This window comes from Pelmatolapia mariae, linkage group LG22 (assembly GCF_036321145.2).
Source record: "Pelmatolapia mariae isolate MD_Pm_ZW linkage group LG22, Pm_UMD_F_2, whole genome shotgun sequence".
Lineage (NCBI taxonomy): Eukaryota > Metazoa > Chordata > Actinopteri > Cichliformes > Cichlidae > Pelmatolapia > Pelmatolapia mariae.
In genome coordinates this window covers 30,124,519-30,151,056 of record NC_086245.2, presented here as the reverse complement: position 1 = coordinate 30,151,056, position 26,538 = coordinate 30,124,519, and the positions used below count along the sequence as shown (strand labels likewise).

Below are 26,538 nucleotides of genomic sequence, written 5' to 3'. Positions count from 1 at the left end.
GGCTCTCAGCAGCACCTATTAGAGCTCAACTCATCCAAAGTAACAGAGATCTCCATTTTTGAGACTATAAGGCAAAGGGAAACCTTTGTCAGATTCACAGCTAGCAGGACATGACTAATGCACAGGTGCAGGCTCATGGGAAAACACTGCTCAGGGAGGCAAAAAAAAGGGAGGCACAGAGCTTGAACAAATAAGTGTTTTTGTGTAGCTGATGGAACACAGACAACACACAAGCCAGTTTGTGTGTGATTGAGAAAGATAGCAAAACATAGATAGAGGGAGATCTACAGCAACTGAAACTGAGAAAGTGCGATACACCGACCGGAGATAAAGTATGCATTTATTCTGCACGTCTCTAGACAAATTTGAGTCAACATCTTATCATCTACATCTTACTTCTCTTCCAAGAATGTGAAAAGAAAGACCAAAGTATCACCATCGTTAAACTTTTGATATTTTTTTTAATGAAACAAGTACCCTGACCCTAGATATAGAAATTTACAGTAACCTGAATGAAAAAGATCCAAAAACAGTTCATACATAACAACTACTACAAAGGTCATATTCAGGCACTTGAAACCATATACAGTCCTTGTTTGTCATGCTACACAAAGAATTTCTTTGGTCCTTTTCCCTCCCAGTCAGGTCAGCTGAAACCACAGTCAGAACAAAAAAATGACAAAAAAAAAAAAGTTTGGTTTCGTAACCAGTATTTACATTTCATTAAGACCCGAGCCTACATCAGACACAAACTGAAAAAGTTCATATATAAAGCCTTCATATTTTTCCATGTACATCCACATTGGTTATGAAAGACCAGAACAAAAAGGTATAATTATAATGGCTCATATTAGATTTCTTTTCTTTTTTTACAGCAGTGTTAATCGATATAACTTAGTGGAATATTTTTGATACAAGAGCTGGCAAAACAACAAAGTTGGGGGTCAAAATAACAAAGCCACATTGTTACAGGGATACCAAGCGCTTGACACCCTAAAATCCCAATGCATTAGGATCCATTATGTTCTAGCTTCAAGAGCTCCATCGCTGTTATAACTATATACTACTGAAACTTGTTTTATGTCTTCAGCTGTCGCATTTCTAACACAATTCAGTCGATTTGCTAACATTTTCCTCTTGCAGCAGGTTTAGATGCTTGAGCATATGTAAATTTGTGCAACTGGCTTTCTTATCATCACTTGTTTAAAAGAATCGTTTAATAAAATGACATTAGTGAGAATCATTCAACACAACAGGAAAAATATGTAAACAGAACAATAAGGTAGTGAATTCGGCTGTACTGTAAATATGCAGATGATCAGACAGCAAGACAGGGAAGATTCTTTTATGAGCTGGGTCAATAACAAATTAAACTTTGTGTAGTTGCTAATAGCTGTGTGACCTATTAATTGAATGTTTAGGGCACAAAAGTTTTTTAGATGAAAATGCCCTGAGCAATGAGTTGGCAGTTAGATTCCTTCCTGTCTGGCCAAACCTTAGTACATGTCATTTGCCTCCCTCCTTTCCTTACGATCTTCACTTTCCCTAACAAATTATCCTTTAAAAATTCAAAACAAATCACAGGCACACATTGAAAATATAATTTCCTGTTTTGAAACGCAAGATCATCTAACAAAACAAAGACCTATTCCGTGAAGGCAGCAGAGCCAGAAGCTTAAGATGTACAGCTCACAGACCCAGTAAATAGCTTCACACTGAGAAGAATGGATTGTCTTCTACAGCCAAGGCTGTTCGACACAACACTGACCCCTTACAGTGAACATTTCGGTTAATGAATGTTCTGCTTACATCAAAGTAAAGGTTCAAAAAAGAAAAAGAAACATAAACTTTCCACACAGTGATAAAAGACACTGCTCAGCTGCAAGGCAGCCATGTTTGATAAGAGTTACTGCACGTAGCCATGGGTGACTGAACTTGCGCCACGTAGTAATTGCTGAAGTTGACGTCTCTGACATAGGGAGCAGGCTGGTAGTAGCAGGTGATGTTGGACAGAGCGGGGATGGCATTCTGTTCGGCCATTACACGCAACGCCAGGGCAGAAATAAGAGCCAACGTTTGCCGGCGCTCGTGTCCCATCAGACACACAGTGCTTTCATCCACCACTTGTCTCAGAGTCACCAGATACTCGTAGCGCTTGTCCTCCATGCCCGCAAAGTGGTTCTGCAGATATCCCTCCAGCTTTCTCTGCTGCTCACTTATGTCGGGGAAGTCGATGAAGAAGCGCGAGCACATGTAGCGCTGCATCTGTTTCATCTGAGTTGCGGAAGATGGACGGAAACCGCGCACCAGCAGGTGGCAGTACTTGAGCAGGCCGCCGCCCCGGATCTCTTCTGGACTGCGGGTGGCGATGGTCTTAGAGCGGAGGTGATCCAGAGCTTCCTTAAAGTCTCCATACATACTCTCTCCCTGGACTGTAGGGTGGAAGGTCTCGGACATGGCTGTTTCCGAGCAGCGGTCGAACAGCAGCAATGAGTCCAGAGTAATCTGGAAGGAGTCGACGCTGAACTCGAACTGCCTTCTCAGCGTGTCCACAAACTTCAGTTCCACGTTTTTGCCAGTGTTGTTGGAAAGTGAGATGAGGCTCCAGCGATCTGTCTCGTTGCAAACTTTCACCAGCTTCTGAACATACGCCTCCTTTAGGGCAAGGGCTGTGATTCGGTCTCTGCACACCCCTTTGGGCAAGAAGTCCACCAGGCAGTCCAGCACCACGTCCTTCACCAGCCGGAAGGTTTTGTCATCAGTCAAACTCAAGCCAAAGATCAGGTCCAGGTCTTTGTAGCCAAGGCCATTGTCCTCATGAAGTACGTGGCTGGCTGCTGAACCATTCAGCTTAACATCACGTACCATCACACCATGCTCCTCCAGTCGAGCCCTGACCACCTGAAAGTAAAGACACACAGAAAAGACACAAAATGAGAGACTAAACACTTTATTAGGTTTATTGTGAAAGTAAAACGCACAATAAAGCATAAATGTGTAATTGAGTTTAAGTTTGATTATATATTTTTCAATCTTTCACTGCGTAATAAAGTAGTTGCTATGTTTTATTATTGCTTAGGGCTTACATGAAGAACACATCTCTGGAGTGAACGAAACGCTGCAGCTTTTTTAAAGAGCAACTGGCACTTAAGTGACTACTTATTGGTGTAGTCTCTCACTCAAAAAGATGACCTCCATTTACATTATAAAGTGACAGACCAGCAACAGCATAAACAAGAGCACCCACAAACCTCCCTCTGGCAACAGAGCTGTCTATAAGTAGACAGGCCAAAGCCAGACTGCCAGGTGACTGCGAATGCGTTTCCCCTACTGCACCATAAATTCCACTTAACAAGTGAAAGATCCCAGATTCAGTCCCAGGACGAGATACCAGTCCCCTGAGGGGCTGTGTTAGAAAGTGTATCTGGTGTAAAAATCTGCCAAATCAAATACGTCGAGCTACTCACGGTGGTGATCTCTAGTGAATAAAGCGGGATTTATGGTTCAGCGGGGGTAACACATTTACAGTCCTCAGGCAGTCTGAGGACGGTCCGTCTACCCATAAAGAGCTTTTTTGGTGATAGAGGCAGTGTACAAAATATATGCCACAACCGGTGTGTGGGCTACTCTTGCTTGGGGTGTTGTTAGTCCATCAGCCAGCTGCAGACACAAGCAAAGTTACAATATACAAGTAACAAGAATTGAAACCGAGTAAAACCAAAGTTTTTTTTCATGGTTTTCCCATTCCTGGTGAACTCCACTGTGACCCCTAACCCTATTCCAACCCACCTGTCAATCAATGTATCTTCAACAGGCACATAGGTCATGCACATCCAGCGACGCACTGTTAGGATTTTGGAGAACAACATAGGAGCACATCTAAAAACCCTTCTCCGCTCACTGTGCAACTAGAAACGTGTACGCGGACAGACACATTTGCGAGACCATAAATTACGCTTCAGGGAGCAGCTGAGTGTAGCTTTTTTTTAATCTCAAAAAGCTGCTCCACAGAGATAAGATGTGGAAAAGATGCGGCATGTCTGTGCTTGACTGGTATAAGTGACTCATAAAAGGAACTGTTGAGCTGTGAACTTTTAAACTTATGAATGTGGACCAAATTGAGAAAGGCGTTTATAAGGTTATTGGAACACACTGTACAGATGCACTGCTGTGGTTCTTGGGAAAATTACAGAACTACAGACAGCTAAGATCTTTGTGCTTCCTGTCTGTTACATCATTCAAATCACACTCAGGGGGTGGGGGGGCAACTAACAAGGCCAAGTCTGAAGAAATCCAAAGCACAGCTGTTCACAATTCATTAAAACGCTCTCACTGTGTTATGGGAATCTGATGTTACTGTTCAACAGTATGATGTCTCTTCACTGAATGCGTAGAGACAAGCAATGCCTATCCAGCCAGGTAATCCTATATACTAAAAGAGAGTATAACCATAATGCTAGGTTTAACCTGCAAAAAATACAGGGCACACATACTGAATGCTAAAATATTACTCTAAGCCTTAAGGTGAACTCTAACCCTGGACAAGAATATTAGAATATATCAGAATATGTCATTTTTGGTTTTATTAAACTTTTCTCCCATATTTGGTCATTCAGGGAACAAAGTAAAAAAAAATCATTCTGACACATCAAAAAATCGTTGGTTTTGTTTTTTATTCCTAGCTACTATTTTCACTAGAACCATAAATTAGTCGATCAGAGAGACAAAACACTTTAAAAACCTTAACTAGCTACACACACAGTCTTATCCAACCCAGAGTAAATTTAATAATCCTCAAAGATTTCTAAAACTCATATTTCCACATGCATTTTGTTGTTTATTCCACCTAATTCCAAGTGACTTAGGTTAAGTTGTGTCCTGAAGCCATTGTTTAATGACCACATCTGGTAACCAGCACATTAGGTAGAGACAGATCACATAAGAAGAACTGGATGAGTAAACTTGTTACTACTCCACCTAAAACCCCAAATTGGTGTTTTCATAAACTTGTTTATTTACATTAAACAAATTAAATAAAATTATTAAAAAAGAAAGCTAATTTCAGTTACTGCCTCATTCACAAGCAATTACCACAGCCAGTAGTTTTGGATGCTTGATTTTACACCAGAGGCCCTTTCTAACCCAACACTCGAGGATTTGTGTCTCCTCCCAGAATCAAACCAGGAATCTTTTGCTTATTACTTGAATGTGTAAACTACTATACTATGGAGCCACTAAATGTAATGATTATACCAAGGCAATCTAACATACAGTATCATGCACTGTGCTTAATACACAGACAATGAAATGCTACATGTCCTGACAACTGAATGGTAGTTTCTTAAAACCTTTTAAACTACAGATTCTGAAAAAAGCAACATATTTCTAATAATACAATCAGTTTGACCACAAATCCAGTTTACTTTCTAGTTTTCTGTTACCTAAACCTAAACGAAACAACAAGCAAACACTTCAAGAACAGCAAGATATATGTAGTATATTGTGCTATTAAATGAACTAAAGAAACACCATTACTCCAAAATCTAATGAGAAAAGGTAAGATATGTTTGCAGAGAGAAATTATGCAGGATTTCAGTCCAATGGACAAGACTGCAGAGATTTTTTTAACCTATCCAAGGGAAACCCACAGAAAGTATTTTCACTGACCTCACACTTAAACAGTTGGTTTGAGTTAACAGCACACTATAATGTGTTTGTTTGGGAGTCCCAAAAGTAGTGTATGGGGAAGTACAGCTGTGCTAGCCCCACAGAATGCATCCTTTACCACTCATAAAACAGGCTGGTACATTTCCCAAATGACTCACCAGCACCTGATGAGAGCCTAACACTTACAGTGATGTTAGAGTAAAAACACATTACAAAAAGAAATGCAAACACACCAGACTGTCTGGTGTTGACAACGCCTTGGCGACAGTCTTTCCACTTTCCTTCTGGCATCTTAATAGTTTCCTTGACTATTTCATTTAAGCTGTGGACAAAGTGTGTTTTTATTATAGCTGTTTGAAATGACCCAGCCAGTTGCCAGCACATAGTCCCCCGGACGCCAATGAGAGCTCTGGGCAGTGAGACAGATTATCCCTGTGCCAAGTAAATGGCGACATCAAATGAGGAGTTATGAGTCCCTGACCTTCAAATCCACTCCAAGACTAACCCAGCCAGTCAGTAGTACAGTAGCTTGGCAGACAGCGGGGGATGCTGATGATGGTTTTACTTCTGACTTGAAATGCTTCCTCAAATTTCTTATGCACGGGTGCTCATTTCACCTGTGCTCTTAGACAAGAATGGGTTGTGTGCTGAAACATGATGCTCTTGTGATAAAAGTTTTCAAAGAAGGATTCAGCTTCAAGGATTCACTTAAGTTTTAATGTCTCAGTCCACTCAAACTTTATTTGATAGGAATATATCCAAGGGACCCATTTGAGGGGACTTTTGCTGTATTAGATGTCTGTGCCAGCCATGTAAGATTAAACTGGTGAGAACCGCTCTAGTGTATGTGGCTTTATTAGTAAAAACCAGTCTTACTAACCCTACAACCATCTCACTTATCTCATATAAAATCACAAATTGAAAGACTCGGATACAGCACTGGAACAGAATCGTTATAGTTTAGGTGTAAGCATGTAAACTGTTCAGTATGAAAACTTGAGGTGGAAAAACTAGTAATTAAAACTTATACACCTGCAACTCTTTTTGTAATTACTTACATTTTTTAAATTTCATTATGTTTAACACTTAGTTTGTTTGTTTTTTGCCAGCTGTATTTTATAACAAGCTGTCCTTGCCTATGGCATTGTAATTATTTTTGCTGCTTTAAATATAGTTATACTTAAAAGTAGTCTGTGTATTTGTATTTTAACTCTAAAATCAAGCAAACCAAAACAATAATACCAAGAAACTTTGGTCTTTGAACTCCTGAGTGGGTTTTTTTTTTTTTTTTTTTAGATAACATGATAACTTGATCCAACCTCGATCCAACCTAGCTACCAAGTCTGAGCAGCATACGCCTGAGTTCGCTTTCTGGGATGCAGTAGAGTACAGCAGATGTGTAGAGTACACTAGCTGTAGCAACTAACCATGTTGGCCATGAATGGAACCATAAGCATGTTATCAGCTAATCCAGAACTTCCCTGACTTCTTCCTGTGGTTTGCATTCACACATTTTGGTTAACTTGTAGTTTTCTCGTGTCAAAAGAAGCCAAACTACAGGAAAAAGCTACAAGTTTACAAACACAGCTGATTCAGACCAGAGTAAATGAACTATAGATTTCAAAAGATAGATTTTGAACTAGGGTCAGGATTCACTTTATAAAATTTTAATTTGTACCACAAGATGGTTTGATGTAACCTTTACTGCACCAGGTAATTCATTGAGAATGCATCATATTTACAAATACAACCTAGAAAAAGGCATTGGGTGATGAACAATTTATTATAAAGTTTGCAGTGAGTAATGACAGAGAGTACCCTTGAACATTTTTTAATGGATGGATTTTAAAATGTAAAAATAAAATCTACACCTTGTGTGTTCCAGATATAGCCATTGCCCTGTCCACAAAAGAAATGATGGGAAGTTTTAGTTTGCAAACTTTCAATTTGAAATTAAAATGAGCAGACAGAAACTCCAACTCATGAATGGAAAGCCCAGCCAAAGAGATACCATCAACACTAAAAAAAAACATTCAGCCTAGAAATGAATGTTCCCAGGTTACCTCCTCTACGAGAACTGTGAGCATGTGGTGTCTTCATGTTGCTCGGTCCCAACAATAGCCTACTGAGGAGTTGGTTTACAGTCTGGCAAGGGCAACAGCGGCTCAGGCGACTGCTCTCCATTTACCACAGTAACACTTTGTCATGCCCAACCCTCAAGCCCACTGTTATTACAGGCACTAATCCCATCCTCATATTCTGCTTCAAACCCAGGCCATTCGCTACTGTCTGGAGAGTGGAGTAATGTTTCAAGGTTTCATGAAAAATAAGAACCCATACCTCTGCCTCCACATATGAACCCGTTCAACAGTTTACGTAACTATGATGCATTCGTCGCGTAATCTGCGTTTTTCATCATGTGATATGATGCTCCTCGGTATGTAGTACACTGGGTGTGTGTAGGTTTAGTCTGCTGAGAGGGATATCACAGGATCTGGCTTTGAGCTGTCAACGTTCACAAAAGTGTGAGTAACGGCAAAGGTTTTCCTTTACTGCTCCCAGGGTTCACTCACAACCAGACCACAAACAGATGTTATTTTAATGTGGATATTAGACAAATACACTGTTAAGAGATTGTCCTGTGACCCTTTGGGACTGTGATCCATCAGTTACTTCACCCAGTATGACAGCACAAAATACTAGTGTGGCTACAAAATCACTTAGGGGGATGACTTGACTTGAAGTGGCAAACTAGTGGTTTTGAATGTTGCAGCCTATTTACTGTGAAACACCCCGCATTACTGTCAACCATTTGATAGTTGCGTAAATCTCAAAACTTTTTCCCCCTCCAACCACACTGCCACTGGTTTCCATTCATGGCCACATGGTATAAAAATCAACTTGCAGACATTAAGTCTTTCAACAGGAATCATTGTGTCACTTCATTTTTTTTGTCAGAGGATCTGCATGGTCATACAGAATACAATTTCAAATCAGTCTACACTTATAGATGCAGTGCCTTCATGGTTTCCACCAGAAAGGTTAATCCTGACAGGTTCAGCTGCCACAGAGAAGGTGGTTTCAGGGATTTACTGTTGCACTCAATTAATATATTTCTGTCAATGAGCTGTTTCATCTGTGAGTAACAGATCAAACAGTGAAGCTGTTAGCCCACTTTATAGCTTCTACCAGCAGACATCTTAACATTTCACATTTGGCAAAAGAAATGATAGACCTCACACTCACAGTGGATAATATCAGCTAAGCTGCTATAGCATTTGCCAGGTTCTTCCATACTTTTTGAACTCCTTCGTAGAGATTTGAGCTGGATGTGTGTGACTTCTTAACTACACATTTAAACATTGTTGTTCTTACTTGAAATCCTAATCTGCTCAATTAGTTTTTTATTTTATTAAGGTACAATAGCAGCTATGTGTTGGTTCAAAGATGTTATGACGCCACCTCCCACTGCTACATTTATACATGGAACAAAGTACTTTCCCAGATTTTCTTAAACACATTTCCAGAAACTTATTTCTTCCACAGAACAAAACAATGCACACTATTTATGTCAACTGAACTAACAAGAGAATTTTTAGAATTGCTTTCCGCTGCCTCCTCCGCCTCTCGCTCTGCCTCTTCCTCTATAAAACACCTGTATATGTCACTTGAAGCCTCTTTCACACAATGACACATGATCGAATTGTTCTTCCAATTGAGACTGAACAAGTACAACTGCACTGTTTCTTCTTCAGTCACCTTTTCCACTCACTATGTGTTTATACACCTCTTTGTATATTTATTAGTTATTATTGATCACTGTCTTCATCCACTCACCCCAACCAGTTTCGAAAGATGGTTGCCTCTCTCTGAGCCTGGTTCTGCCAGAGGTTTCTTCCTGTTAGTAGGGAGTTTAACTTTGCCACTGTCACCAAAGCGCTTGCTCAGATAAATAAAATTGAATTGAACTGAAGTGAATTAACTGGGACTCAGCGTGTTGTATTTTGTAAGCCAGTGTTCCTAGGTGAACAATGTGTGCTAATTCATGCAAACTGCATTCAGAGATTTGCAAAACTGACGCAGAATGATATCTGAGTGAAAACAGTGGAATAGTGCTCAGAGTTTAGCAGGACGGAGGCACGTTGTTTGTAGATGAGCTTCATGTTTTCAGCATTGTGTAAAATGTGTGAGTGTAAAAAAAATGGAAGAACACAGTAAAACATTTACACACACGCACACACACCCAAAAAAATTAAAAAATTAAAAAATAAACCAATGAGTGATGTCACAATTGCTACATCCATCTTTTACATACAGTCTATAGTTTTAGTAAGTTAAAAAAAAAACTTTACTGGTGTTTTGAGTTAAGCAGTATTGAGTATGCCAATGTCTTAGCACTCAAACACAATAGATAAAGAATATTCTGGATAAGAAATTTTCTTAAGAATTTAATCCGAAAGTTCCACAAAAAGAATGCTGGCTCATTGTAAGAAAAAATGGTTAAGGTCCCCTATGCCTAGAGGACTATATAATGGAAGAAAGGCATTACAGGGGAGAGATTACATTGGTAGGCCTCTTTGATTATAGGGGTCTTTGAAATGTGTGTGTGTGTGTGTGTGTGTGTGTGTGTGTGTGTGTGTGTGTGTGTGTGTGTGTGTGTGTGTGCAAGGGTCTTCCCTCCCCCATATGAACACTGTAGAAAATATGAATCATTCAAGCAACACATGAACCAGGATTACAGGCTATTAATGTCCGGAAAAACTGCAGCCCACGCAAATCCCCACATGTTTCAATTCTAGTAAATATACTGTGGTGTGGTCATTATCTCACAGAAACTGTGAAAAAAGGACTTGCGGAGGAGAAGCACTAGTGAGCTAGTGGAAAACTGCAGTCACAGTGTTAGATCATCTCCACTAATGTGTCTGAGTGTAAGTGATTGAGTATCTTTTAAAGTCTTATCAGTTCTGCCACAAATCCAAATTACTGCAGAAAAACAGCAGGATGTGGAGCAAACAGAATATTTCAATATGTAGGCCTGATTTTGATTAGCCGGGCTTGTTTAGAAGTTATGTTACTGTGTACCTTTGGAGCAACAAGTGAAATCTCATTGACTCCACAGTCACTGCAAAATAAATATACTGCACTTATCCACCGTCAGCAGACTACTGTAAACTGCTATTTCCTAATTACTAAAAACTTTATTACCAAGATGGCATATGACACAGTTGTGAGCTACAGTGGCGTAATATCTTTATATATGCAGAGCATTAAAATTGCCTTTCACCCAAAAAGGTAACACACCTTGTGTCAAATTAATTAAAATAACAGTTTTTCATTAATTTCTTTCTTTCTTTTTCTCTGTTTGTTGAGAATAGGGCGATATGGGGATACAGAAGATGTACTTTTCCCTCCTCTCTATCACTTCTGCTTCAGTGCGTTTTATTAGATAGCAAAACGACTATGAGAGAGCTAGTGAGAGGGGTCTCACCTGAACGATCTGCCGGGGCTGCACGGACAGCGTGGGGAAGTTTCCTCGGCCGTGGATCGGTACGCTCTCTCCAAGGATGGAGTCCAAACGCCGAACCTGATCCCATGACAGCACGCTCACCCGCCGACTCTGCTCCGAGACTTCACCGGAGGACATGACGACCGGAGGCAACGGGACGTCCAGAGAAAGTGTCGTTGCACTGTTAGAACAACTTGAAGCAATTCTCCTCACACGAGGAAGAGCCGGTGATGTTAGGGCGACAGTGGCTGTGAAAAGCTCCCAGTGCGTCTCCCTCTCTCACTCTCTGTCTGTTCTTGTGGAAAAACTTTCAGAAAGCTCCAAAATGTGTTAACTCTTTTAGAACATCGCACATTCCCAGAACAAAACTTCCTGCGCCTGCGTCGCTTTCTGTCTCCACTGACTGTCTGTGCACATTAGAGCCTCCGCTGGACTCGCCCGGGGTTTTAAACGAGCAGGGATTAACGGGCGCCACCCCATTGGCTGGCCAGTTCCTTAATAATGCTTCAGCATACAGACTGCAGTCCGTTTGCACACAGACCCACACACACCTACTTCCCTTGCGTCACATGGCATGTTCAATGACTGTAGGAAGTATAGTAATTACTGTTTGCAAATAAAAAAAACACAACCTTGAACTGCTCACGTCAGGCTTCAAGACTTTACCCAAACTGCATACAGTACCTCATCTCACACTGGTCTGTTTAATAGGAAGGAGAAAAGACAAAGGAAGTTTACTTCAAATGCATTTTGCAAAAATAAAAAGCAAAAATAAATATATGTGCAACTAAAATGTATGGAAACAAATCATAATATTATCATATTCAAATTCAGTGTTTTTAATGAAGTAAGCTGAAAGTTCATTGTAAAAAAATAACAGATTTCCTTTTTGATTTGATACTGTGAAGCTTAAACAATTAAAAACAGTAACATTAGCAATCATAACATGCTTCTATAAAGCCAAAGTCCTGAGTTATTTTCAAAAGAAAGGAAAAGGAAACTTCTTGAGCCGGTGTTAAAAGATGAACAAATGCTTCACATCACAACATTCGTCTGGCCTTTTCCTCTAGGACTATTTTCTGGATATCCCGCTGTTAGCAGACTAGCATCATTTATCTCTCATGCGAATGTATGGTAAACAGTGGGATTAAAGTTTGGTTAGGTTTAGATACAATGACAAAATGACAGAATTGCATTTCAGGAAAGATAATTAATTTTTGTTAAAATAACTACTTTGCTAAAGTTAGAGAAAAATTGTTACACAGTTATAAAGCCATTGTTATGCCTTAAATAGCAACGGCAATGATCTCTTAAATGATAGCCAAACGTTTTGGAGGTCCATGCATCTACCCCAAACTATTTTCTTTGTATTATTGCCTTCCTTCTTTTCTTTCAGACATCTAGAAAACAAAGAAAAATTCACATTCAAAACTTCTAAAACATGTATTCTATATTGATTCCAAGTATATGCACACATTTTCATGGCAATCTGTCTGAAAGTTAAGCTAATAGCATTTCATCTTAAACTGCTCCCCCAAGTCATCCTTGTCAAAGAAGAGATCAGAGCCCCTTCACTAGCCCTCCTTTGTTCCCGGACAGAAACTTGTGGTCTGTTTTGTTTTTATTTTCTGTAATTGGTACAGTTTTAAAAAAAAAACTTATAAAAAGTGGAGTATAATTGTAACCACGATCTGCAGAATTATGAGCGCTCATTTAGAGTAAAAACAAAATGGGCAACAAGGTGTTGCTTTTAACTGGAACCACTACATTAGAATTCAGAATTAGAGGAAATGTGAAAAGAGTTTTGCTCAGTGGAAGACATGACCATTTTTCACTCCACGCTCAAAGGAAAATGACCTAATTCGTTTTGGTGATACCATTATGTACACCATAAGGTCATGATGAAGACTCACACATTTCTGGATGTTTTGGTTGACCAACATACCCGTGTTAGAGAGATTATTCATGTTTGACCCCTGTGGGATGACACAAAGGGATTTGTGACCTTAATTTGCTTTGTCGTTGTTTCATTTTCTGAAGAGCAATTTGTGTCTCCTACCATGACAGAAAAAACACGGGGAAGCCCCAGTGTCATTTTAAAGCAGAATGACAACATGGAAAAATATTGCCATGATTTGCATATCATGTGCATAATGTAAATACTGTACGTCAGTCTGCATTGACTCAACCGGCAATAGCAAATACCACACACTGCACTGTTATCACCAGCTCTACAAAAAGTGTTGTTTTTTTATTGTTGACAGTACACATGAATATAGTTCCTATTTATTTATTTATATTAAAACTCTAGCTGCTGATACCTAAAGTACAACTCATTTTCTAGCCTTTTATGTTCACATAATGTATGAACTATTTGCAGTTTAAAATAATATAATTAATTTGAATAGTAATTCTTTATTTTTTCTTTGCTTATTTCAAGTGGCCTCAAATGAACAGCCAATTGTGTGTGACATTAATGGTGACGTAACAATTGCTAAATCTGTGTTTTAAATGCAGTTCAAAATTTAGTTGGTTATTTCCCAGTATTAGTTGTATTGTATTGTATTAATATGAAACCACAAAGGAAGTCTTCAATGAGAATGTCCTTTAAGTTACAGAAGCTAGTGGAAGCCAGTTGACTTGACAGGATCTTCATGAAAAAGATGTACAGTGCTGTGCAAACGTCTTGAGACAATCCCTATTCCTTCTAATGGAAAGTGGGTGCGAAGATTTATTGAAATCCACAAACATACATGCTTTATTTTCAAGTCAATATTTGGTTTGACTACTTTTTTGGATGTTTGCCGCCTTTTGTTCCACTCTATATCAAGATAGTCACACTCGTCTTCAATAAGTTTTGAGGTTCGGGCTTTCGGGATGACAATCCATGACTGAAGTCTTCGATTGTGTATTTTTATATCCAGGTATGCTTTTACTGCATTGGCAGTAGCTAGGAATCATTTTCATGTTGTGAAATGAAACACCTACCAATCAGACACTTGCATGTGCTTGCTTGTGGTATTGCATGCTTGATCAAAATATGACAGCACTTTTCTGTGTTCATAATTCTATCTATTTTGACAATATCCTTAATATCACTGCCTGAAATGTAGCCCCGAACCATGAAAGAGCCTCCATCGTGTACACACTGTTGTATTTCTCTCCTAAACTGCTCTGAATGTATGTTTGAAGAGTTGAAACAAATATTTCAAATTTGGATTCATTACTGTATAAGACCTGTTACTACTGATTTTCAGTCCAACTCTTGTGTAATTTGGGTCACCTCAGCCTTTTCTCTTTTTTTCCCTTCTTGAACAATGGCTTATGATGAGAGTTCAGTTAAAATCTTAAACACAAATCCCAAAATTTAAACTGCATTCACAAAAGGCCAGACTTTTCTTTCAAAATCAAACCATCACCTCAAATTCAGTTATTGTGTGGTCAAAATCAAACAGTGTGTTTAGATCATACACACTGCAAGTAAAAATATATTTACCACAGACCATTGATTAGACACTGCATCAAACAATTTAAGATAGAGCGCCATGGAATCCGTTCAAACACTAAAATAGATATAAAGTAATTTAGTGCAAGTGATACAGAAAGACAGATTTCAGAAATTGAGTATTTTCAGTATATGCACTCCAAGTTACGTATGTATTTACATTACAATATAGTTTACAGTACCGTAAAAGTAGCAACTGCAGCTACTACCCTAAACTAACAGTAGGAATATGAGTATCGAATTTTTGCTGAAAGTGCGTGTAGGTTACACTTACTTGCACATACTGATATTGTAGATCTTTGACTCTTGCAGAGTTGAGCTGCCAGCTGCCAGTTATTACAGTTTTGCAACACAAGTGTCAAGTCAAGTCATCTTTATTTATATAGCACATCAAGTGTCAGCCAAAGTGCTGAACAGAGGGATAATATAATCAAATAGAAATAATTAAAATAGATAAGATGAAAACATTATAGAAAACATTGTGAGACATCCATATATGTTTGTAAAAATATATGTGTACATGCAAATATGCACATACATATACAAAAGTGTGCACATGCACACACAAGCATACGTGAACACAAAATATGTGTATACGTGTATACACATGCAAACATCATCCAAATGAGATAAAAGACCAGAATAGCTAAAACAAAATAAAAGTGGTGTCAGAGAGATCCGAAAGTCTTTGAAAATAGGTAGGTCTTCAGCTTTGATTTGAAGATTTCCAAAGACAAAGAGGATTTTATAAAAGAGGGAAGACTGTTCCAGAGTCTCGGAGCGGCAATGGAGAAAGCCCTATAAACTGTAAACACTGCAATAGTTACACCCTCTTGCACACGCTCTACAGTAAAATAACAAATGACGAAATAATGAAGTTCACAGGTTAGAGTTAAATGTCAATCATAAATATATCACCTCTGTAATGTTCTTGATATTTATAATTGAGTGATTTGGTAAATGGCCTGTATTTGTATAGTGCTTTACTTAGTCCCTAAGGACCCCAAAGCACTTTACACTATATTCAGTCATCCACACATTCACACACTGGTGATGGTAAGCTACATTGTAGCCACAGCTGCCCTGGGGCGCACTGACAGAGGCAAGGCTGCCGGACACTGGCGCCACCGGGCCCTCTGACCACCACCAGTAAGCAACGGGTGAAGTGTCTTGCCCAAGGACACAACGACCGAGACTGTCCGAGCCGGGGCTCGAACCGGCAACCTTCCGATTACAAGACGAACTGCCAACTCTTGAGCTACGATCGCCCCGGATTTGTATATATTAGTGCTATTTCTTAAGTTTGTAAAGTTTGTGATATATTGTATTAATTAATTGGTTTAGTCTGTTACTGTTACTGTCTTGGAGCAACTGTAACCCACATAATTTCCTTAGGGACTATTAAAGTATTCTGATTCTGATTCTTATAATGAACACAAAGGTTTTGAGCAGCAGGTAATCAAAGGGCTCTACATCACAGGAGTGTTCACATAGAAGCCACAAAATGGTAAAAGCCAGCACTGGCTTTAATAGGTTAATAGTGGAATATTGGCCAAGGTCAAGATGGACTGAAGACAGGGAGACAACAAGGTTAATGCATGGAAGCAAAACATAGAGAAAGAAACACAGCCGATTTATCAGTAGTAGTAGGTAGCAGACAATCTGGCAAAGAGTGAAGGCTCGAGCAGGTCCTTAAATATTTAATTCAGTATACATAGCACGAAATCACTACAGTTGCCTCACGAAACTTTATATTGTAAGATAAAAACTATACAATAATACGGAGAAAATAAATAGTGGCTCTTGATTGCGAGCTGATGAAGCACAGGTGTGTTTGAGCGGGGGGAGCCTGTAACTCATCTCTTACTGTACTCATCACTGGGTCATCCCTTGAGTTAAGTGCCTTTTTCTATGCTTAAATTATTAATAGGCCTGTGTTAAGTGACCTAAAAAGAATATGAAAATGGGTAGGTACAGGGACTGGACTGAAAATAAGTGAAACATTTGTTTTTTGAAGCAGCAACCTAAGCAGAGAAGCCCAGACCTCACTGTCCCTAGCGCCTTCCTTTAGCTCATCTGGAGGAACATTAATATGTTCCCAGACCAGTCGAGAGATGTAATCTCTCCATGGTGTCATGGGTCTACCCCAGTAGGACATGACTGGAATACCTCAACCACGAATGCCCCAGAGGCATTCTAGTTAGATTCCTTGAACACCTCAACCACATTTTTTTTCTATTTGAAAGAGTAGCAGCTCAACTCTGAGGACCTTTAAAATCATTAATCTCCTTGCTCTATCTCTAAGGGATAGAGCCAGCCACACCTTGGAGAAAAATAATTTCTGCCAATTATACATGCAATCTCATTCTTTCAGTCACAACCCAGAGACTGTGACCATAGGAGAGGTTAGGAATGTAGATCGACCGGTAAATCAACACCTTTGCTTTCACACTCAGCTTTCTCTTTAGCTCTCTGTACAGACCAGTACATTAGAGTACTGAATCAAAGCCAATACAGACCCAGTCTGTCAATCTCCAGCTCCCCTCTCCCCCCTTCGTGAACAAGACCCAAAGATACTTGAACTCCTTACCTTGGGGCAATAAATTGTCCCTGACCTAGAGTGGACACTCCATTATTTTCTTGGTGAAAACCATAGACTCAAGCTTGGAGGTGGTAATTATCATTCCTAATTCTTCACATACAGATATGAAGCATTCCAGCGCAAGCTGGAGGTCACCAAATGATAAAGGCAACAAAACCACATCATCTACAAAAGCCATAGATGAAATCCCTAGACCAGGGGTGTCAAACTCCAGGCCTCGAGGGCCAGTGTCCTGCAGGTTTTAGATGTGTCCTTGATCCAACACAGCTGATTTAAATGGCTAAATTACCCCCTCAACATATCTTGAAGTTTTTCAGAGGCCTGGTAATGAACAAATCATTGATTCAGGTATGTTGACCCAGGGTGAGATCTAAAATCTGCAGGACACTGGCCCTCGAGGCCTGGAGTTCGACACCCTTGCCCTAGACCATCAATGTGGAAAACTTGGGCTACTTGGCTACACCTAGAAATTCTGTCGAAAAACTCATGAATAGAATTATTAACAGAGGGCAGCCCAGCAGAGTCAAAAATGGAGAAGGAGTCCAACTTATTGCTGCCTTTGTGGACCAAGGTCTGGCTGCGGTCATACAGGGACAGAATGATTTGTAACAGTGAGCCAGATACTGGCGCATCTCCAACACGAAGGGGCGGTCCCCCCAAGGGACACTGTAAAATCCCTTCTCCAAGTCCACAAAACACATGTAGCCTGGTTGTTCAAGCTCCCACGCACGCTCAAAAATCTTCGAGAGGCTAATGAGCTGCTCCAGTAACCCACAACCAGGTAAAAACCTCCTGAATCTGAGGTTCAAACAAAGGGATGAACCATCAGTACTGAAGAGGGACTACCACCCCATTTTGCCAATGCAGTGGCACCACCCGAGATTGCTGCTGTTTTTACTAAGTTCATTATTTTTCGACACTTCTGTTGATCGTATGCTATTTTATTGATGAACAATATATATTTTGCTATTCAATATTACAAACCTAAACTTATATTATATGGGTAGTGCTATTAAATTTAACTGGAGTGTCACTTTTGACTACAGGGTAAGATATATGTTTCTATAGAATATGAAGCCATAGCTTAGTGTTGTGAGAACACATGCATCTTAAGTGTCATCTTGCAATTCATTTGCATTTATTCCTCCATTCCATGGAATTTGCTAGTGAGAAAAGCATCTGACTTCCCAAATTGGCACACTTGTTATTTTTCCACATAAGGTCACCATAGGGTCGTCCATGTTTTTCAATTGCACTGACCTTTCAGTGCAATTGAAAAGGAATGTGTGTTTGTGTGTTTGAAAAAGCCACAAAGAAATACAGCAGAACACTGTGTTGACATATTAGATGATGGCATTTCAAACTAGCCTTTTGTAAAATGTGACAAATGCAGATTTGCTTATCTCGTTAGGCTGATATCAACTTTGATTAACATTTATATTAGCAAATATCATTATCACTGCCCTGTCAATCATAATGTATCCTTCAAAAACCAGTTATCCTTACGTAAAGTTCGTTATAATAATATTACAGAAACATTTAGGCTAGGATTTTATAACAAATTCAAATGTTTTATCGGGGGTAAACATATTTGTGGTATGAAAATTTTATAATAAAGTGTTCTACTTTCAGCTCAGCTGCAGGGGCCTCTGGGTTACATCACAGCCATTTCTCAGGCATTCATCTGTGATGGGCTATGTTGCTCAACTAGCCTTCTGGTATTTGCATTTGGTACCTTGGTTACCTAACACAGTGTTTGTGTAATGTCAGCATGGAAACTATAGGGCAGTCCCATTGATGGTGAAAATACTACTGACTGCAGGATTTGATTTAGGAACATGTGGACTGGATTTCTGGCCTGTTACCCCTGAATATATTTTGGTGACTTAATAACATTGTACACATCTTGTCTGACACTATATTGTCTCAAACATTAGCTTTTAACTGCTATTTACTGGATTTTGACATACACTTCCAACTCCATTTAATAAAGGACTTAGATCAACATCTTAACTAATTTTTAGGAAATTCAGGACATTTATAGAAAATTTGGTAGAGATTAAAGTTATTTAACAGATTAAATCTCAAAGTAATTTAATATTGATAATTTAATATTTTAATAAATATATTAATCTATTAAAGATTCAGGGGTTGTCATGTCTCCAGCCACTTTAACTTTCCTACACTCTCTTCTTCACCTCTCTTGTCCACTGTCCATTGGATGACTGACCCCAGCTATTTAAAGTAATCTACCTTCTCTCTGAGCTGATCCCTGATATAAACCCACCCTGATTTTGGATCCATCTGTAACTCCTATCAGCAACCTTACCACTGTCTTGGCATCCAGTCCTATGCTTCAATTTCTAGTCACAGTGTAACTCCCTCTGACCCTCTCCGTACTTCTCCATCAACACTCTCAAACCAAACATCACATCTATAGTGTGCTTTCTCTGCATTAAGGAATTAAGCTTCATCAACTCTTTCCCATATCTTCACTACAACAGTTCTGCACATCAACCTTGTTCTTGAAATTCTGTATCAGTACACTTCTTCTCATCTGTCATCGTGTCATCTGGACCAATCATTTTTCCAGTCTTTATCATTGTCTTACCTGCCTTAACTGTTACACATGCATCCCTTTCTGAATGCCATGTTAAGTTCTGCCTTTGTGTTTGGCCATGCAAAAATCACTGGTGTTTGTTTACTCAACATATAAAAGTTCTGACTTCAGTTCTAGCTTAATTATATGGGAAAGATGAATGAACTGAAATGTCTTGATGCATTCTCAATCATCCAGGTAAGTAAATCTCCAAAGGTTGATTCTGTTCATATGGACGTAACGTTTTCAGTGGGAGAAACGTTTCGTCACTCATCCAAGTGACTTCTTCAGTGAAGAAGAAGTCACTTGGATGAGTGACGAAACGTTGAACAGAATCAACCTTTGGAAAATGAACTGAAATGTCACTTTATACACATTTTTATTTATCTACTAACTAAAGATACATGTTTGACTGTGACAACTTTTGACTGTTTATCAGCTTAAAATAATGAAGGCAACCAGCTGCCTTTTTTAAAAATTCGGTTAACTTATTTGAATTTCCAGGACCATCATTTGGAATTATTATCAGTGAAAGGTACAAAATAGGACAAGCAGCTGCTGAACTCACACCCAACTCTGGAATTCCACTGGACAAAGCTTTATAGTTTGTCCCAGATCACTGTTTTGCTTTTCTGGCCTACAACTTAAGCATTTTGGTTGATACTCACATTGGTTTAATGGTTTTGTGTTTGGTGCAGCAGACAAAAATAGCACTTAGCTCATTAAAATAGACACATCTGCTGTTCATCATAGGAGATTTCTTACACAAAATCTGTCTTGTTACAAAATCTCAGAAGGATTTTAGGTTTGTTCCTACATCAGAAAAGGACTGTGAAACTAAACTGTTCCTTTAGCTTGCAAATGGCATTAAAGAAATCATTTTATTCCTCAGTGAATGTGGGGAAAATTTAGCAAACCAAATAAAACTCATCCTCGTTACCATGTTAAATCGTATGATTTTATAAGCATTTAAACATGCCAGAAGTATTACTGCATCCAGCCAGTATATTGTCCACTCTTGCATTGTTTCAAAATGAGTCTGCGATTCTTGCTTGTGGCAAAGCAAAAAGAAACTGCTTTCATCAGTCAGACGCAAACAAAGAGATACTGAATGTAAACTGGGTACATTTCTACATCGTGACTAATACAACCAACCCAGTATGGTCTATGAATTAGTGACATAAACACTGTTATGTAAGACATGCTGTGGATTTCCCAGTTACATAAGCTACATTTAATACCAACAAACCAGTATCTCAGCAGCTTTTCTTTGCCCAACTGCTTTGAACACCAAGTGACGTTTCCTGGCCATTTCTTATATAAAAAGTACATTGTTCATCTCTGTTATGAACAATGAGTGCCTCTGTTAGTTCCCTGTCATTTTACATTATCCTTTAAGCTCCGAGACGTTTTCGTAATGCCAAAGAAAGACTTGCCAGGCAGTGTTGACACAAGTGAACCAAAAGGACACAGTTTCTTAAGCACTTCCCTTGTTTCACATTGCTGTCAACTTTAATCAGTATGTTCATTATTTCCCAGACCTGAGCCACATAGTAAACTCAAGAAGGCTTTGTACCTAAAATTCAAAAGGGCCATCATTTCATCGGTGTTACTCAACAACACCTACCACCAGTCCACAACTGGCTGACCTTTGAAAACAATACCTTGTTGTTTCTACACCAATGTCAGTCAACCCTGGTGTCTGTTCAAAGTCATCATCACCAACATTTTTGCTGGGGTAGAGAAAAAAACTTAACTGGGAATGAAAAAATACACTCCTTATTACTGCTGCTGCCAAATAAGACAAACTACACTCTATGATAATCTATTATGCTCACATTTCTCTAACTATAGTTAAAGAAAACTTTGTAACAGTGTAGATTTGATGATCTGTAACAAAAATGATGTTCATTGGTAAGCCAATAAGGACAAATTCCTTATTGACTTACCAATAAGGATTTATTGACACCATTGACATCAATGATTCAGGTTACAGGCTTAATTCTTAACTGATTCTCTTAATGATAACCATATCTATTTTTCATGGAAAAAGGGTGGGTACACACTGAGTAGCAAACTCTGAGACTGAAAAAACAAGCCAATACAAAAGAATCACTGGGTGCTAGCTCCACAACGCTGGGGGATTCCCATGATGCATTGAGTATTTCTTCTTCAGTCACCTTTTCTCACTCAATATATGTTAATAGATCTCTCTACATTGAATCATACTTGTTATTAATCTCTGGCTCTTTTCCACAGCATGTCTTTTATCCTGTTTTGTTTTTCACACCCCAACCGGTCGCAGCAGATGGCCGCCCCTCCCTGAGCCTGGCCCTGCTGGAGGTTTCTTCCTGTTAAAAGGGAGTTTTTCCTTCCCACTGTCACCAAAGTTGAGCCTTGAGGTGACTGTTACTGTGATTTGGCACTATATAAATAAAATTGAATTGAATTGAAGTTATTGAAACACTTCCCTTCATCTGTTTGCTGTTAAATCTGATCATAATTTTCACAATTCATGGGCTTGCAGCACATAGTAAACCCAGAAGGCCTCGTGTTTAAACACCAAAAAGGTCATAATTTTGTTTACGCTCTCAGCATCCATTAGCAACCCATAAGGTTATGTTCATCACAAATGATGACTTAGACCTAAAGGGTTGACTGGTGCAGAAGAAGAAGCATAATGTAAATGCAATATAGAGCACCTTAGCTTGTTTTCCCCTCCTGTTAAATATAGCTATTACGGGGGATTATTGGGGATTTCTTTTGCTCTGTATTGCCACAAATTTGGAAAGCAGTCTGTCATGGTCTTGGATTACTAGAAAGTATTTCTTCTGTTACTGGTACCTTTGTTTTTGTGTATCTACTTCCCCCTGCTATCTTACCCTGTTATATCATTTAGTGTTAGCCTGCATGCCTCAATGTTAGGCACCAGTCAAACAGTCAGTTTTGCTTAGGAACGTCCCCAATGGAGTAAAGTGACTCGGCGAGCATTTCCATGGCAGCCAGAATAAGGCCTAGTTCTAACACCATATTACTAAGAAGCTTAGACTTAGTGCAGTCAAATTTCTGTGTATTCTTATAAATTTTGCTTCACATGTTTCCTTGAACTCATGATGTTTTCTGTTTCAGTTGAGCGTGCTAAAAATGTGTGCTAGTGCTGCTCGTGGTCCCTAAGGGCACTCGTGCTACCAGAATGATTATTCGTTACTGAAGGTTGAATTTCCTTTCTTGTTTTATTTTTATTACATGAAACATTGTGAAGTATATGTAGTGACAAAAGCAGTTACCACTGTTGTGGTTCACAGTATCACACAGTATCACAGATCAGCCCCATGTTATGCCTTTAATTGTCCTAAAAACACTGTGAATCACAGCCTCTTGGACCTACTGCTTTAAAAACCATTCAATGCTAAAAATGTATTATTTAAAAATGTAATACAGTATGTACACCACCATTGTTGACCTAAAGCCTTTGCACCCACCGGCTACAGCATAGCAATGAGTAATTAACAGATCTGCTCTTGTAGTGTAAAGTTGTTCCATGTCCTGTATATAGGTGGAAGAAACTGTAAAGTAAGAGAAAGCAGTTTGGAATTCTTAGTTAAAAACTTAACATGCGTAGCATTTTAACTGAATAGTACAGCTACTTCCTGTCTTGTTTAAGGTGTACTCATGTTGTTTTCTCATCTTTGTCATGAGAAAAGCAACATCATGAGTCATTTTTGAAATCGTTTGTTGAAAGTCAGATGTGTTCATACCTTTCATTTCATTTTTTTTAAATTTTGTAATATATGTATCTCTCTCTATATATAGAGAGATATATATAGACATATATATATCATTTTTTAGTGGGATTAGGTTAATTGGTAGTTCTAAGACAAAACTGCTAAGTTTTGGTAGTTTTGTTGTTGTTTTGTAATTTTAATCATTCTCCCATATCTTCACAGTCAGGGCCCAAAAATATGAATTAAATTGAATAATTCCTGACACATATTGAAAACTATAATCATATTCTTTTTTCAGTAAAGTAAATGTTAGGGTAAAGATTCAGAACAAGGGTTAGAATAGTCATCAATGATGACTCAGACCTCACAGGGTTAACATTCGATAATAAAACACGTATCTGGTTTTTGGAAGTGTATTATGTCACAAACAAAGCAGATTTCCAGGGATCTCAGCTAAAGAGTTGCTCATGCTTAAGCTGGATTAAAAAAAAAACATCTCTAACAAGTTGTGACGTAATAAATCTATATTCAGACAGACTGTATACAAACGGAGGAATTTTAATGCTGTTTTTATCCTTTCAAGGAGTGGCTGAAAAAGGTCACTCAGGGAAGAGACTCTTATCACTCATAACTTAAGGCAGGTTACCTGCTAATGCTCTTACAGTGGCTAATGTTAATAGTCATGAGTTAACCATTAAACAAATAAGGGTGTAGTGCCTTTCAGTTTGTTTTTACACCACAACTTTTTTGTTGTGCTTTGGTTGCATATCAGAACTGTAGGTTGATGTTTTTCTGATGTTTCCATACAGCAAAAATTCTCAAGAGCATGTAAATGATCTATATATTTACTTGAATCATATGTAAAAACATACGTAAATAATGTTGCTTAATTCAGGAAATAGTGGCACAGGTTTGGGATAAAGTTGTGCTGCTACTTTTCCAGGAGAAAGTAAAGTTCTTTTGAAACATAAGTGAAAACATATGGAAAGGTTATTTTTAGCTTGTAATCTAGCCAATCCTTTTATGGCTCTAATAGAGTTTATATTATACAGATAAACTTAAAGTTTTATTATGATGTGAAATATGACATTAAAGTAGAAACTTGAGCCTTGAGCTATCAGTTTTTATTTGCTTCCCAATTTAAACATACATGCTTTCTTTAATCTTGTCGCCATCACCAGCATCTAGAGAATTACCACTCAGACAAGAGCAGAGAATAAAGGCCCAATGAAAACTTTAACCTTATTACTGTGAGATGACTGAGCCAACTTCTTTACCAAGGCACAGGCAGATAAGGAATAAAAACCTGTCATTATGTAACAATTATTTTTCTTTTAATTTAACTAATCCCACCTTAAAATCTAATAAAATTAATTATCAAGTTTTGGGTCAAAAATGTACCGCACATCTATGTCTGAGAGTGGACCCAGTTCAGTTTGTTCACCAGGCAGGTTAAAAGCATTCTGTAGATTCACAAACATACACAAATGTATGAAGTTAATTAAAATATCTCTTAATTTTATTAAATTAAAATATGTATAAATGTCCAAGGTAAATCCAGAATAATTGAAAACGGGCAAAACGCAGAGAATTCCCTTCACACCACATGATGAGTAGAGATCAAAACGTGCTTTATGAGGTGCCATGTGCCAGTAAAAACTAATGAATGCTCCATTAGGGGTAAACCAATTTTCCCTATAGCATCAAACAACCATGAGGTCTACTTTGACCTTTTGCAGCTACAGTTTCACCCCAGTGCTCAGTAGCTGATGCTGGAGGCTGATCTGGGCACACCTGCCAAAGCCTTTGAAGAAGGAAGACTGCTGCTTCTGGTCCCATCTTCAAGACTATACTATTTGTGGCTTGCACCAGGATTCCCAGCCAATTACTCAAAACACCTAGAGTTTGATATTATAACCACCTGTAGGGTGGTTACGTCCTGGTTTTTAGGGCTTTCTATCACATTAAAGCCCTATTCAGATGGGATTACCTTTATAGTGCCGGATGGAGTAACGTGATCATTAACTGATTGTAATTCAAGAGCTGTCATGAAAGGGCAGCTCCTTTATTTGGTACATAATAATGTGCATGATAGCACTCACATGATGCATTGCATTTCAGAATTCCTGTTTTTCTTATTGTCCTAATTCTGTTTAAATACAGCCTATCACAAATAGCTTTGCGTAGTTGCTTATTGAAAGTGTTTGTACAGTAGGAGAAAAGAAAATTCCCCAAAGGTGTATAAGACTGGCTGTCATTCATCCAATAGGGGGAAGCTTTGACAATAGTTTCAAAAGTGCTTCATTCAAATATTGGTAGATATTTATAACAGGTAGATTTTATCTTTTATCCTTCTTCCTTCTCTCTCCCCAACCGGTCGCAGCAGATGGCCCCGCCCCTCCCTGAGCCTGGTTCTGCCGGAGGTTTCTTCCTGTTAAAAGGGAGTTTTTCCTTCCCACTGTCACTAAAGTGCTTGCTCATAGGGGGTCATATGATTGTTGGGTTTTTCTCCGTATCTATTATTATAGGGTCTACCTTACAATATAAAGACCTTGAGGTGACTGTTGTTGTGATTTGGCGCTGTATAAATAAAAATGAATTGAACTGAATAGATTTAACCCAAAGAGCTTGAAAATAAAAATTACGTGGAGCTTGACAGCAAGCTTTATTAGACAGTTGGCTTGCGAGAGAAGATAATTCAACAAATCATAAAACTACAAGCTTGTCATTCACTGTTTTCTGTGTCTGACTTGACCTGACCTTATATTAAACAGATTACTTTTAAAAAGTAAGTAATTTTTTGTTTGTTATGAGTTAGCTGAACCAGTTCATATTTCACATACAAATTTGCTCAGTACATACAGAGAAAAATACAACAATCAAATGACCCCCTGTGAGCAAGCACTTGTAATAGCTATATTTAACATGAGGGGA

At 38.6% G+C, this 26,538-nt stretch overlaps 1 protein-coding gene across 1 annotated transcript; it reads right to left on the bottom strand.

Annotated features, from left to right (window-relative positions):
- Window positions 1-417: 417 nt before the first annotated feature.
- Window positions 418-11,589, bottom strand: tent5bb (terminal nucleotidyltransferase 5Bb). The gene is made up of 2 exons (XM_065471304.1): window positions 11,156-11,589; window positions 418-2,901 (listed from the first exon to the last, which is right to left on the bottom strand). Exons 1-2 carry the CDS (start codon window positions 11,309-11,311, stop codon window positions 1,876-1,878), a joined length of 1,182 nt encoding a protein of 393 aa, XP_065327376.1. The 5' UTR covers window positions 11,312-11,589; the 3' UTR covers window positions 418-1,875.
- Between the last annotated feature and the right edge of the window lie 14,949 nt (window positions 11,590-26,538).